Raw genomic sequence first — 13,255 nt, 5'->3', positions numbered from 1 at the left:
TTATGTTGATTATTATATCGAATGGAAATTTTTCTTTTCATTAGTTTACGTTTAATTATATAATTAATTTTTGGTTAACTTAAATTCGTTAAATAATATTCGTAATTATTTAATTATACATAGACATATATATGCATATTAATGAAATAAATAATTAAATAATAAAAAGTAATTATTATTGAATTTGACAGATTCAATATTATTGAAGAAACGGCTAAATGAAACGATGTAAAGCGAGGCTTGCCGATTCGTTAAGAAGAACTTGTCAGGGGTCAGGGGAACATTTAACCTCACGAAGAATTACCGAATTGACTCGATCATTTGACCCCTTCCCCTCGGTTCCGAAAGACACGAAGAAAGAACGATGCAGCAACGTTTAGGTCAGCTTCTTCTTTTACTTCTCTGACGAATTGTCATAGAAGGAGTGAGCCTGTGGATCTCTTCTCCGGTTCATTCATAAGTCGATTTAATTTCAAGCTCGAAAGTTAACTGGCTTTTCCGGTCTTAAAACATGTTTTGAACTCTTTCGTTCAAAGATTCGAGACAGTATATTTTGTGTATTTTTTCTTCTTTTTTTTTTTCCTCGTCATTTATCCCGTCACCGTTTGTTCATTTCTTTGTACGAGAACAATTGTCGTATTTCATATTCGAATTATTTTTTTTATACAGGGTGGGCCAAAAGTTTTCAAATGCTTTAAAAGTTCCTAAGCGATTTTAAAAATCAATTACTCTTTTTCGAGACTTTTTGAACAGATTTTCTTTTTCTTTTAAATTTTATGACTACAAATTAAGGAATATTTTTATAATCTGAAAAATAAATTATCCTAAAAAATTGAAAAAGATCAATTAATTTTTAAGATCATCTAAAGAGTTTTGGATCACCCTGTATTTTTGTAAGTTAATTGTAAGTTTTCAAGAAACGTAAAACTGATAGAAAAAAGTAATTATTTTTAATATTTTATACGTATGTTAATATAAGCTTGGGAATTTATTATAATATAACTATAATAAACAAGAAACAAAATTTCGAAAATGTAGATATTTGTTATTTTATATATTTTCTAGAAATAAAATATCGACAGAAGAAATATAAATTATATAAGCTTATTAAAAAAAAGATAATAATATAATTATAATAAATGAGAAAACTTTTTTTGAAAACACAGATATTCTTCATTCTAAATATTTTTTTGTTCCCAAGGAATAAAAAATCCAAGATAAATAGATAATAAATAAATAAATTGTTCTCCATAATTTATTTGCACTTATTTGTACTGTTTATCATACGTTTTAATTTATTAATATCAATAATATCGTCACAAAAAAGAACAAATTTTTCTTTAAATCGTTAGATTATTGACGGTATCAACATTTTTGACAAATTCAACGCCATTAGAACGACAATTCCTAAAATATTAGGTTTCATTGATGGATGATTATTACAAGCATAGCCCTCGCAAAAGAAACATTCGATGCTCGAATGTGGATAATATTGTTCATGTTCACAATAACGATCAATTTTTCGACTGGGTACACATCCTCTTACCGTTACCAGGATGTTCCTATCTATAACATTGAAATTCATTGTTTTAATGACAATATATCCACACATCAATGAATAGAAATATTTTTAAACAATTAACAAATTACATTTTAAATAATAAAATTTCTTTTGACTTACACATTATAACACCTTTCAGACAATGAAACGATTCATTTCTAGGACAAAATACCAAACCCATAGAATGTCCTGGGACGTAAGGATCATTACACTCTCTTTGATGGCCATTTTTTAAATTAGTATTGCACTCATAACACCATAGATTTTCACAGCCCGTCGATTCTGTCAAAATTACATTGACGCATTTCTTTTTTTTTTGTGTGTGTATGTATATATATACAAAAGCAATGGAATATATATATGTATATATATAAAATCCTTGTATAAATTATTACGAAATATAACCAAGAAAGATAAAGTTAGTAGAACAATTAACCATGTGACACGTATATACGCCATAAAAAAAGAAAAAGAAAGAAAAATAAAGATTAAAGTAGATATTTATTCAACAAGACATTTCCTTTCCTTCTGAAATACGACACGCGTAAAATAGGACTAAATTCTGGTCTCTCATAGACGTCGACTAAAGTACCCAATCAGATTAATTAAAACAATTTGTTTAAAAAGCACATTAGTCAATCTCGATTAAAAAATTAAATTATTATTACTCACTTATTACATTAAAGACGAGCAAAGATATTGTCAGCACTGTTAAGTATTCGACCATGTCGGATGCTGTTAATAAAAACGCACCTGCTATTCGCGTCTTTAGCGAGTCGAGATATCTTATCTTTGGTAATAAAAATGAAGAGCAAGTAAAGGTAAGAAAGAAAAAGAGAGAGAAAGAGGGAGAGAAAGAGAGAGAGAAAGAGAGAGAGAGAGAGAGAAAAGACACTTTACGTATTTTTTTTTCATATGAAATAACACGTTAATTGAAAAATTAGATTAGCCCATCGTTACGTTCTTCTTTAAAAATTTTTTTATTGTGTCTAAATAATACTACTTTATTATACCAAAATAAAATAAGAAATACTTCTTTATGATACTATATAGTACTATATAATATATTATAATAGTAGTTTACACGATACTATAAAGTATATTCCTTAATAGTATATATTATTAGTTATAGTACTATCATAGTATAATACACCTACTAATATATCACAATATATATTATAAATACTACGTATAGATAGATACAATAGTATATATACATAAATAACTGGTGCTATATAATACTATACTAATAAGTATACTATATGTAATACTGAATAAAAATCTTCATCATTTAGAAAGGAAAGAATAACTCAAATAAAACAAGGTTAGTCAACACGCTTTTTTATTGCTCGTTATAATTATCGTGCGGCAAACACTTTTATTTGACCTCGAAAGCTTTAGCATTTTCTTGATACCAATATCCAAGCTCGAGAATCCATATCCATTGCATACACGTAGAGATACGATAGTTATATATATATACATATATATGTGTGTGTGTGTGTGTGTGTGTATTTTTTTATTCTTTATTTATTTTTTTGTTTAATTTTATTATTTTTTAAACAAACAACAGTCGTCTTTACATATTTGTATATATATAATATTATGTATATATTCGTATCTCATACGTATATTTATATGTGTGTGTGTATGTGTGTGTGTGTTGAGAGGTCTGTGTATATATGATATACTTTTGCTAGCGAAGAACGCACATGCGACGTATTCGATTTACGGCGTATAACAAGAGGAAAATATAATTTTTTGCAATTTCGATGTATTATCTCTATTAGGATAAAATACGTAGTTCGAGATTAAATATTCGTATTAGATTTCGAACACGACATATCCTAAGAAATTAAAAAAAACATCGTGGTTTATGCTGAAATTGCTTTGGACACTTGGGGAACGGGAGGATAGGAGAAATTTTCATGATAGAAAGAGGTCGTATGCAACGACGATAACTGTGATTCGAAAGTGGACATGAATTTACGGATTAATTTGGAAAATGGGAGGTGATAGAGAATGTTGGAGGTTATGCATCTATGTAAAGGATAAGAACAAAGGCAAATGATCCAAGAACAATGAAAATAATATTACTGATACTTGGGGAAATCGTTATCGAACCGTTGCAACCATTTTCTTCGCATAATCCACAATATTCCATGCCACCACCAAGTTTGCCATTTATCGACGTGCAAGGATCAACATTTAATGCTTGTGCCGTTTGGCAACTTCTTATCGTCACTATTTTGTCCTGGCCTTGAACTGTTGATGAAAAAGAAAACAAAGAAAAAGAGACGACGGGAAAAAATTGATAAGCTTAAATAGGATTTAATATATCGAAGAAAATTTCAACGAAAGCTAGTAAAAGAGATTTCTACTCACTTTTGGTATCGACTTTGGCACATGCCATATTCTTCAACATACTTTGATCATGTCGAGGATTATCTACAGCAAAAATACTAAAAATTGGCGTAAGTAACTTATTCTGTTGAATAGTGTTCTGCCACTTTGTCATTTCTTCCATCGTACATTCCGTAGGCTCAATTGCCTTTGATTTTGTTATATCATTCCCGCAATCTTTATCCGTAACTGATGTACACATATAACATTTTAATATATCATCTGTAAAATGATAAAAACATTGTCGATTATTTTTTCTTTAACATTAATTAATTAATCTTTTTACGAGATAATAACGATTGAATTAATCTTTAGTCATTGAGATTAATCATTAAAGAAAATATTATTGATATCTACCTAAAAAAACGTTTTTTTAATTAATTCAATTTGAAAAATACTTGGAATAAATAATTTGTCTGTTAAATTATCTATAAAAATTTCACGAGATTGAAGGATGATAGACTGGATTAAAAAAAAAAAGAAAGAAAAGAAAGGGAGAAAAAGAAAACAATGTGAGAAAAGTAAGAAATTATATAAAATCTTAATGTTATTCGAAGAAAACAGACGATGTTAATTGTCGGAACGATCTTACGTAATTTCGCGCCATCCATCTGCAAACGTGCGAAAATTATTACGTGCCGAGAATAACAGCGACGTCTTTGTTGAAAACTTTTTCTTCGACGAACGACGAAATTCTTCAGTGAAGAACGAAACCTTGCTTCGAGTTGCACTAGAAAAGTTTTATCTAACACTTGAATAATATATACAGAATGTAATTGTTTAAATAGGAACATTTATGAATGTCAATTTGTTTTTATAAAGACACAAGAATAATTATTAAAAAGAATAATTCATATGGAAAGAATTTCGGAGATGGTGAGGCCACTCTTGAAAATTTTAGAAATTTTTTGCTTTGTTCGATTCCATAAAAAAGAAAAAAAAGAAAATCAAAATAGAAACAAAAACGTTGTACATAAAAATAATATCACATTTGATAGATGTATCAGACACCAAAAAAGAAAAAAGAAAATATTATCAATAAAAGATTCACTTTCAGTAGGGGGTTAAAGAGTTGGTTCTTAACATTTTTCAAATTTTTTTACTTCTTCCGATCTAATTAACCGACTCTAAAAAAATAGAAAAGAAAAAAAGGAAATTTCTATATAAACCCTTCAACATATTTGACAGATTTATTAGACTCCAAACAAAAAAAAAAAATAAAAAGATTTATTGTTAATAAAAACTCACTTTCAACTACGAACTAATTTAATTAATAAACATTACAATGTATAGATACGTTCCTATTTAAATGTATCATGATCATAACTACATAACTATATACAAAATAAAATATAACACAAAATATTATTACGAAGTAATGGAAAATCAATTCTATTGTTAAAATTTGGAAAAGAAATGCAAGTAATGTTTGCCAGATATCTTGATCGTTTTACTTGATAAATATGGTGAACCCCTAGTATGTTTTTAGTATTAAGTCAAGTGGGGTGGATGCGTATGTACGTATCGTAAGAATATTTATGGTTGAGAAAGAGAAAGAGAGAGAGAGAGAGAGGGAGGGAGAAAGAGAGAGAAAGGAAATGTATAAGTGAATGTGTAGAGGTATAGAAAAGTTGCTCTCCTTTAAGGAACACGCGTGTTCTTATTATTTGGGTCGCGGCGATGTGGCGCCAAAATTGTCGACGCCACCCACTCTTTCTTTCTCTTTTTCTTTCTGTTATTTTTCATTTTATTTTTATTTTTCTTTTTCTTCTCTTTCTTTTCTTTTTCTTTGATCTGTATATTTATCCAATTTTACAAATTTCGTTTCTTTTCTAAATAATTATAAAGAAAATTTTTATTTGACTTTATGATCCTTTTATTGGATTTCGTTTTAGTTCTATTTGATTTTTTTTTTCTTTTCTTCATCTACACGTTTACCATAATAACACTTACACGTAATTTTATAATCTTTCTGTTTTTTTTGTCTTAATAATTATAAAGAAAATTATTCTTAATTTGACTTAGTAAAGTATTCGTAATTTTGACTAGGATAATGTATGAAGTTATATTTGTAATTCGGAAAATATAAATAATTTTGAAATACTAAATTTGATAAGAAGTTTGAAAATAGTTTTATGTAGAACTTTGCGAAGCAAGCTTTATCTCGGTCGAAAGTAGTAAAGTTCCTTACAAGTCGGACACGTAGGAAGGAACTTTGCCTTGGGTCGACGATCTTCGAAAAACACACGAAGTTTTACAAAAATCCCGGATTATGAATTATTATATTTAAAATTTATCTTATCTTTGCAAATTGGAAATACAAATATTTTATTAGCTCCATTAAAATTTTTAACAAGCAATAGCTTTACGAATTGTCTTTTTCTTTTTACGTTTGTTACAATCGTCACACAAAGCGAATTTCACATTTTTATTTATATAAAAATAAAAATAAAAATAAAGATAAAAATAAAAATAAAAGATTAAACAATTTTTATGATACAAAATTTTAATAATTCTCACCTTCATTGAACCACCAAAAATAATAATTAAAATCGTTGGATAAGAGTACACTTGATTATTCACGTTTATATACATACATATATATTTTTTTGTATATAAAAAAAAATAGAAAAAAGAATGAACAATTTATAAAAAATTCCCACCTGATCGAACCACCAAAAGGAAAGGTGCGAGTGCGACGAAAAATATCGCGAAGTTTCGATACATTTCTCCTTCTGTCGATTACAGCTTTCGATCTTCTATCTCTCTCTCTCTCTCTCTCTCTCTCTCTCTCTCTCTCTCTCTTCTCTCTGTCTCTCCTTCGAAGAATCACAAAAGTTTAGTGGAGAAACACTTGCTCGGCCGATATCATCGGAATCTTAGAAAAGAAGGGTTGTTGTCGTGTCGACAGCCTGATCGCGAATATGAGATCGCTGCCAGTGGTTCGCCACTTTCCACACATTGACTCTCTTCTCTCCTCTCCTCTCCTCTCCTCTCCATTCCTTTCCTCTCCTCTCCTTTTCTCTCCAATCCTCTCACGAGTCTCTCCCATCGCGCACAATGCGTACAAGCCACCTATGTATTTCTCGCACCCTTCTATTTTTCTACCTCTACTCTATTTTTTTCTTCTCTTTTCTTTTTTTTAACACTTTGCTCACTTAATAACGATCACCTTTAATTTATATTTCTTTCGTTTATATTTTTTATGTATATTTTTTTTGTTTGTTTTTGTTTTTCTTTTTATATTTACAAGGTATTAATAAACTTTTCTATCTCTCTCTCTTTTTTTCATTTTTGTTTTTTGTTTATTTAAGTTTTTGATATGTAATAATAATTTTATACTTTATGTTTTGGATTCATTTTCTTTCATTATTCCTATATGTGTTCTCTGTTCTATTTTATTTATACATATATACACCAAATAATAAACGTTTTTCTCTCTCTCTCTCTCTTTCTCTCTCTCTCTCTCTCACTCTGAGAGAGAACTCTGTTTGTTCGAGTTTTAGATATGTAATAATACATTTGGATTAGTTTATATTCATTTTAATTAATTTTTCTTAAATGTGCATTCTATTTTCTTTTTCTCTCTTTTTTTTAAATATATTTACAATGATATATTAATGGTCTTTTCTATCTTTCTCTCTTCGGTTTTATTTGTTCCAGTTTTCGATACTTTAATATAACTTAGACTAGTTTAAATTAATTTTCTTTAACTTTTATTACACATATACTTCGCTCATTTTTTTATAGATACTTATATGTATTAATATATCTTTCTATATATCTCTCTCTGTCTGTCTTTATTTCTGTTCGAGTTTTAAATTTGTAATGATAATTTCGAAATTAATTCGAATTCATTCTAATTAACTTTTATTAAATGTGTATGCTTTATTTTCATATTTTATATTTAAAGAAATAATTTCATTGTAATGAATATTTGTTTTTCTTTCTATCTGCTTTTTTCTTTATTAAATTCAATAATTACACTTGCCTATTTAAATACTGCTTCGAATCTTCTATAATCTTACCTCTTTTGTAGCTTACAAGAAACATACATCTTAATTACAATAAAAAAGTTATTTCTTTTTCATTTCTTTATATCTCTACATAGAGTGTGTGAACTCTGTAACTTATAAAACATATCTTAATTGCAATAAAAAAACTATTTCTCTTTTTCATTTCTTTAGGTCTCTATATAATATAAAGTGCTTCAAATCTTATCTTTACTATAACTTAAAAAAACTCATCTTTATTGGAATAAAAGAACTATTTCTTTTCTTCATTTTTTATACCTTTACATAGAGTATCTAATATTATTTCGTTTCATGTAATAGGAAGAAACACTAGAAGCTATATAAATTTGTATAAAACATATATATATATATATGTATATGTATATCATAAGAAATATTAGAAAGTATTCGGAAAGAAATCCTTTTCACGATGAATTCACCTGTTGCATGGCAACAAGATAAAACTTTGCCAAAAGATTGAAGAAAAGATATAGAAGAAGAAGAAGGAAGAAATAAGAATAAGATAAAAAAAGGTTATCTCATACGGTGTATCGTCCGCTCATGAATACGTCGAACGTACGTAATTGGCAATTCAAGTATCGGCCGATCTTTTATCCAATTAGGCTTGTTTTGTTTCTTTTTTTCTATATGTTACAAAACCGCGTATATCCGGCATTCGTTTTTTGGCAACGATTCCGAAGGAAATTGTTGGAAATTCGAGAGTAATGCCGACACTCGAAAGATCAACAAAGACGCAAGAGAAATAGAAAGGGAAAGAGGGAGAGGAGTGACACGTTTAATGGACTATTAGCCTAATTAAAGTAACGACGAGTATCGTGATAGAAATGATCGATTAGATCAGAAAATGTCAAATGTGAACAAAGTGAATTAAAATTAACGTGTAATCTATTTTTAATGATAATAATTATAGAATTTATATTAAATTTGTTAAATAATTTAAATGAGTTCAATAAAAAAGCGGAAAGAAAAAAAATTATGTTCGTTTAGAATTTTATTACAGTATGTACTGAAACAAAGTCGATGAACATTATCGTTAATCGCAAAATAGTATCATATATATATATAGAGAGAGAGGATAGGAAGAGTGAGAAAAAGAGAGAGAAAGAGAAAGAAACGATACATGTTTCTTGTATAGTATATGACATCTTTCAAAAACAAGTAAGAGAAAGAGAGAGAGAGAGAGACATAGAAGGAGAAAAGGGGGCAACGCATATTGAAGGGGTAAGAGGATGGAAAGAGAGACGACTGGCGCCGCGGCGCCCATCTACGACGCCACTGACGCCGTCTAGCTTGGAGTTTTCATTTTAGCAATTACCAAGAAAACTCCATATAGTAGAATTCACATAGGACGATTTCAACCAAGATCGTTATTTTATGTACTCTTTTTTCTCTCCTTCGTTTTTCTTTATTTTTTATTCTTTTTTTATATTTCTGTTTTTATTTATCTTTTTTTCTCAATATCGAATCATCAGGAAAAGCTTGATCATTATTATTCTCGGATTAATTTTGACTATTTCTATATACTGGATAATCTATAAGTACTTAGATAATTTTAATAATCGATTACTTCTTTTTTCTTTTCTTTTTTAATGATTTTTTTTAACCTAATTTTTATTTCAGAACGCGATACTATAATACAGACATAAGAACTTTTTTGTTCATCCTGTATAATACATTGAATTTCCTTCACATAAAAATTTAAATAAGATTATTATCTTGATACTAAATTACAGTTTAATCGTATATTATAAAACATAAGAAGTAGGTATTCATATGTGATTCTAATCATTATGGTTTACTTATAATGGACTGATAGATATGAATGGACCTTTCGTCCATCGAAGGAGCGACCGTAGTGCAGATAACGTTCTTTGGCATATGTTCAACGAGTGTTAAATATCGTTTTAAAACATTTTTTAGCACGCAATGGAGGACATGTAAAGCAAACGTATGTATGTATGTATGTATGTATGTATATACACGTGCGAAGGACTTTCTAATAAAATACAGTTTGACTTCGTGGAAGAAGGCGGAAAGTTCGCGTTTATTAATTGATTCATTATTTTTTCCATGAATTGATCATAGTTCATCTAATTAATATTAATTATTCCATTTCATCGTGTATTTTATCGCATTCTTATTTAAAAATTATATAGATATTTCTCAAGAAGAATTAACAATAAGATAGATCATTCTTGTTAGAAATATTCATAGCACTTGATTTAGTTATCTACAATAAGAGTGCTACGTAAGTTCTTCTGTCTCTTTTTCTCTCTTTTCAAAGATAAGAGTATCGAGAATGTTGAAATGCAAGGAACGATGGAAATAATGCGAGGATAGGGAATACGAGAGCGTCAGGACGCTCGGCGCCACATTGCCGCGACCCAAATAATAATAATATCGAACGTTAGGAGGGGTAAAGAAAGAGAGAAGAGAGAAAAGAAAGAGAGAGAGAGAGAGAGAGAGAGAGAGAGAGAAAGAGAAAGAGAGATAAAAGAGAACGAATGACTGTCACATGGTCGGGGGTGGGGGATAATTCATAGGAATGGAAAAATGAGCGCCCATCCTATTAAAGAATAAGTTTTCCGAAAGTCATATGACACCACGATGTCATTCTTGTGTTGTGTAATGTAACTTATCATTATAGAAATTATTAATCAAATAGATCTGTTTAGATAACATATCTGCCGATTATCTGAATTTATATATATATCATTTATAAATGAAATTTATTGAAACGAAATTTTTGTGCCCCTGATGATATGTGAACTATTAATATGTATTTGCTGTAAGAACTATAAATAGAGATAAAATTTTGCACTCCCTTATAACAGGCAACTCTTTATTACGTACTGTAATGAAAAGTAGACTATACATACATAAAAATTTAAACTGTGTCCCTAATGACAGGCAACTCAATAAAATGAATGTATTATTAGATGTAGTCTATATATAGGGACACAAATTTGAGTATGTAACTTTCAAATACACTCGTGTAATAAAGAGTAATTTATTCCTAAGATAGACTATTTCTTTATAATATTATATAAATTTAATCTAATGGGGGAAAAAATCTTCGTGTCAACTCGTTTTAAATTGCTTGACGTAATTTTTTATTAACATCCAATTTGTTTTTGAAAATATTTTCATTTTACAAAGATGTCTAATAAATAGTGAAAGAAAAATCTTTACTCATAAGAATGAACCAAAAGTGGGCGCCTACTCACATTCGTTCGAGACGAATTATCGCTTCCTTTGGCACTATAGTCAGATATTAGGATGCTTCGAAAACGGTCGAAATGTCAAACCTAAAGTTGTTTATCGTTGGAACAAATTTCAATCGGTTTCTGAAATATTTTTCTCAAATCGATATACCTTTTGTATTCAATTTAAAGTAGAGTTTATCATTTATTATTGTTATTAATTATAATTCACTATTAATTAAGTTAACGTGATAAATATTAGAAAAATCAATATTCACACGTTAACGTTATTTAAATAGAAATAATAATTCAACTCGATTACAATATTCATGGCTTAGAAAAATTACTATTTTTAATCAGTGACTAATGCCTGTTGATTTATGATTTGATGATTTTTAAACATTGAATATAATATAATTGGCATATAAAAGGACTAAAAATTGAGATAGGATATGAAGATAACACAAATGAGGTTTCAAGTTAGCACTACGATTGCAACCAGAACCGTTGCATTCGCAAATCAATTGATAACTGTCAGCACTATAACGTCCTCGATAACATTCTCTTTCGGCGTTTCTCCATTTTGCACACTCACGAATCGTCGAATATTCTCTCGAGTCCGTGAAATAGTCTGAAAAGATTTTTCACTTCATTGATCGCAAAATAAACTTCGAGGAAAAATAGTTCGTCTCTTTTCCTTCTTCTTTTTCTTGAAATTTATGAACGGCTACGTTAACTCTTTTCACTTCTCCAAAACTTGCCCTTTTGCTACAGAAAGAGAAATGTACTTACATTTGTAAACATATTTACGACAATATGGATGAGTCATTGGACAGGTTTTGAGATATTTTGGATCGACCTTATCCAATTCGCAGTCTTTGTCCTTCTTGCTGTTGCACTGATAACACTTGTTGCCTCTATATTCTAAATTGATTTAAATTTAATTGATTCGAGATACACTTTAATTAATATAATTGAAAATAAATAATATAATTGGCAATCTTTTTTTTATAAAATCTGATCAGACATTTTTTATTCTTATAATTCATTAATTTTATTAAAATAACATTTATAATATTAATTTTTTTGTTTAACAAAAAAATTAATAACTGTTTGGTTGAAGCTTATCGAGTGAGCAAATATGTATCAACAGTCGATAATTTATCTCAAAATGATAAAAATATTTCTACTTTATCAACGATCGATCGTAAAAATAATTTCGTCTGTTTAAACTCACCTTTTGGGAAAAATAATAAAACCAATATGATATAAAACGTATTCAATCTTATTCGCATTATTAATTTTCATGGGCATTTATAAGCTCTAATCTTTCTTTCTTTTTGGATCTTTTGCTATGAATATAATAAAGTGCTTATGTATATATGTATATGTATATGTATTTTTATATGTATATATCAACTATTTTAATTTAATTAATGATATATTAATGCAAATAATTATTATTAATAAAAATCTTATCTTTCGATAACTACTTACAATTTTATTCTCTATTAACTCATTATCAGATCTATGACTGACATAAAGAAATTTTAACCTATTGTCTGTTATTAGTAGAGCTTGATAATTATAGTTGAAGCGATCCCTGGAGAATCCTCAGAATAAGTTGTTTCAAATCGTGCGGAATTAATTATACTGAGCCGCGATTATCGTGGAACATAGTATAACATTTGGAGTGTACCACTTTTAATCTTTCAGCACGCACACAAGTGTCGACTTACAATATTGAAGATATAAACAAGGTCGATCAATCGATTCATATTTTCATCGAGAAATTATTATCTTTCAATCAAACGTCAATTGTTTTTATCGAATGTAATAATAAGAAGTATCACAAATTTCAAGTATCATATTTTATTAAAAAAAAATTTATATATAAATATAAATACAGTCAAAGTTACAACTTTTCTAATTACTATAAGTATGTCAGGGATAAAGATGTTGTTAAAACGCAATGCTAAACGTGTTAAATGATCTAGTAGAAGAAGCATTCACTATACATGATATTGACTAATTGGTTAGGACGATTCATTTGT

General features: G+C 28.5%; 3 protein-coding genes across 3 annotated transcripts; all 3 read right to left on the bottom strand.

Moving 5' to 3' along the window:
• Window positions 1-1,249: 1,249 nt before the first annotated feature.
• On the bottom strand, window positions 1,250-2,323 carry LOC118446435 (uncharacterized). The gene is made up of 3 exons (XM_035877088.2): window positions 2,234-2,323; window positions 1,682-1,843; window positions 1,250-1,566 (listed from the first exon to the last, which is right to left on the bottom strand). Exons 1-3 carry the CDS (start codon window positions 2,286-2,288, stop codon window positions 1,349-1,351), a joined length of 435 nt encoding a protein of 144 aa, XP_035732981.1. The 5' UTR covers window positions 2,289-2,323; the 3' UTR covers window positions 1,250-1,348.
• Window positions 2,324-2,879: 556 nt separating this feature from the next.
• On the bottom strand, window positions 2,880-6,885 carry LOC118446488 (UPAR/Ly6 domain-containing protein CG9338). The gene is made up of 3 exons (XM_035877174.2): window positions 6,628-6,885; window positions 3,947-4,186; window positions 2,880-3,826 (listed from the first exon to the last, which is right to left on the bottom strand). Exons 1-3 carry the CDS (start codon window positions 6,689-6,691, stop codon window positions 3,594-3,596), a joined length of 537 nt encoding a protein of 178 aa, XP_035733067.1. The 5' UTR covers window positions 6,692-6,885; the 3' UTR covers window positions 2,880-3,593.
• Window positions 6,886-11,102: 4,217 nt separating this feature from the next.
• On the bottom strand, window positions 11,103-12,957 carry LOC118446429 (uncharacterized). The gene is made up of 4 exons (XM_035877081.2): window positions 12,699-12,957; window positions 12,439-12,553; window positions 11,994-12,125; window positions 11,103-11,832 (listed from the first exon to the last, which is right to left on the bottom strand). The coding sequence occupies exons 2-4, from the start codon at window positions 12,494-12,496 to the stop codon at window positions 11,597-11,599; spliced, it is 426 nt and encodes a 141-aa protein (XP_035732974.1). The 5' UTR covers window positions 12,497-12,553; window positions 12,699-12,957; the 3' UTR covers window positions 11,103-11,596.
• Between the last annotated feature and the right edge of the window lie 298 nt (window positions 12,958-13,255).

This window comes from Vespa mandarinia, chromosome 9 (genome assembly GCF_050613455.1).
Source record: "Vespa mandarinia isolate Hongniang chromosome 9, ASM5061345v1, whole genome shotgun sequence".
In the NCBI taxonomy this organism is placed as follows: Eukaryota; Metazoa; Arthropoda; class Insecta; order Hymenoptera; family Vespidae; genus Vespa; species Vespa mandarinia.
This window is presented reverse-complemented; position numbering and strand designations above follow the sequence as displayed.

What these genes read in the sequence shown, in the direction of transcription:
- LOC118446435 (XM_035877088.2), bottom strand. Translation starts at nt 2,288, where the DNA reads ATGGTCGAATACTTAACAGTGCTGACAATATCTTTGCTCGTCTTTAAT. An exon ending in GCTCGTCTTTAATGTAATAA is followed by an intron (nt 1,844 to 2,233) that starts GTGAGTAATAAT and finishes TAATTTTGACAG; the next exon opens with AATCGACGGGCTGTGAAAAT. An exon ending in TCTGAAAGGTGTTATAATGT is followed by an intron (nt 1,567 to 1,681) that starts GTAAGTCAAAAG and finishes TCAATGTTATAG; the next exon opens with ATAGGAACATCCTGGTAACG.
- LOC118446488 (XM_035877174.2), bottom strand. Translation starts at nt 6,691, where the DNA reads ATGTATCGAAACTTCGCGATATTTTTCGTCGCACTCGCACCTTTCCTT. An exon ending in CCTTTTGGTGGTTCGATCAG is followed by an intron (nt 4,187 to 6,627) that starts GTGGGAATTTTT and finishes ATCATTTTACAG; the next exon opens with ATGATATATTAAAATGTTAT. An exon ending in TGCCAAAGTCGATACCAAAA is followed by an intron (nt 3,827 to 3,946) that starts GTGAGTAGAAAT and finishes TTTCATCAACAG; the next exon opens with TTCAAGGCCAGGACAAAATA.
- LOC118446429 (XM_035877081.2), bottom strand. Translation starts at nt 12,496, where the DNA reads ATGCGAATAAGATTGAATACGTTTTATATCATATTGGTTTTATTATTT. An exon ending in TTTATTATTTTTCCCAAAAG is followed by an intron (nt 12,126 to 12,438) that starts GTGAGTTTAAAC and finishes AAATCAATTTAG; the next exon opens with AATATAGAGGCAACAAGTGT. An exon ending in TCGTAAATATGTTTACAAAT is followed by an intron (nt 11,833 to 11,993) that starts GTAAGTACATTT and finishes AAATCTTTTCAG; the next exon opens with ACTATTTCACGGACTCGAGA.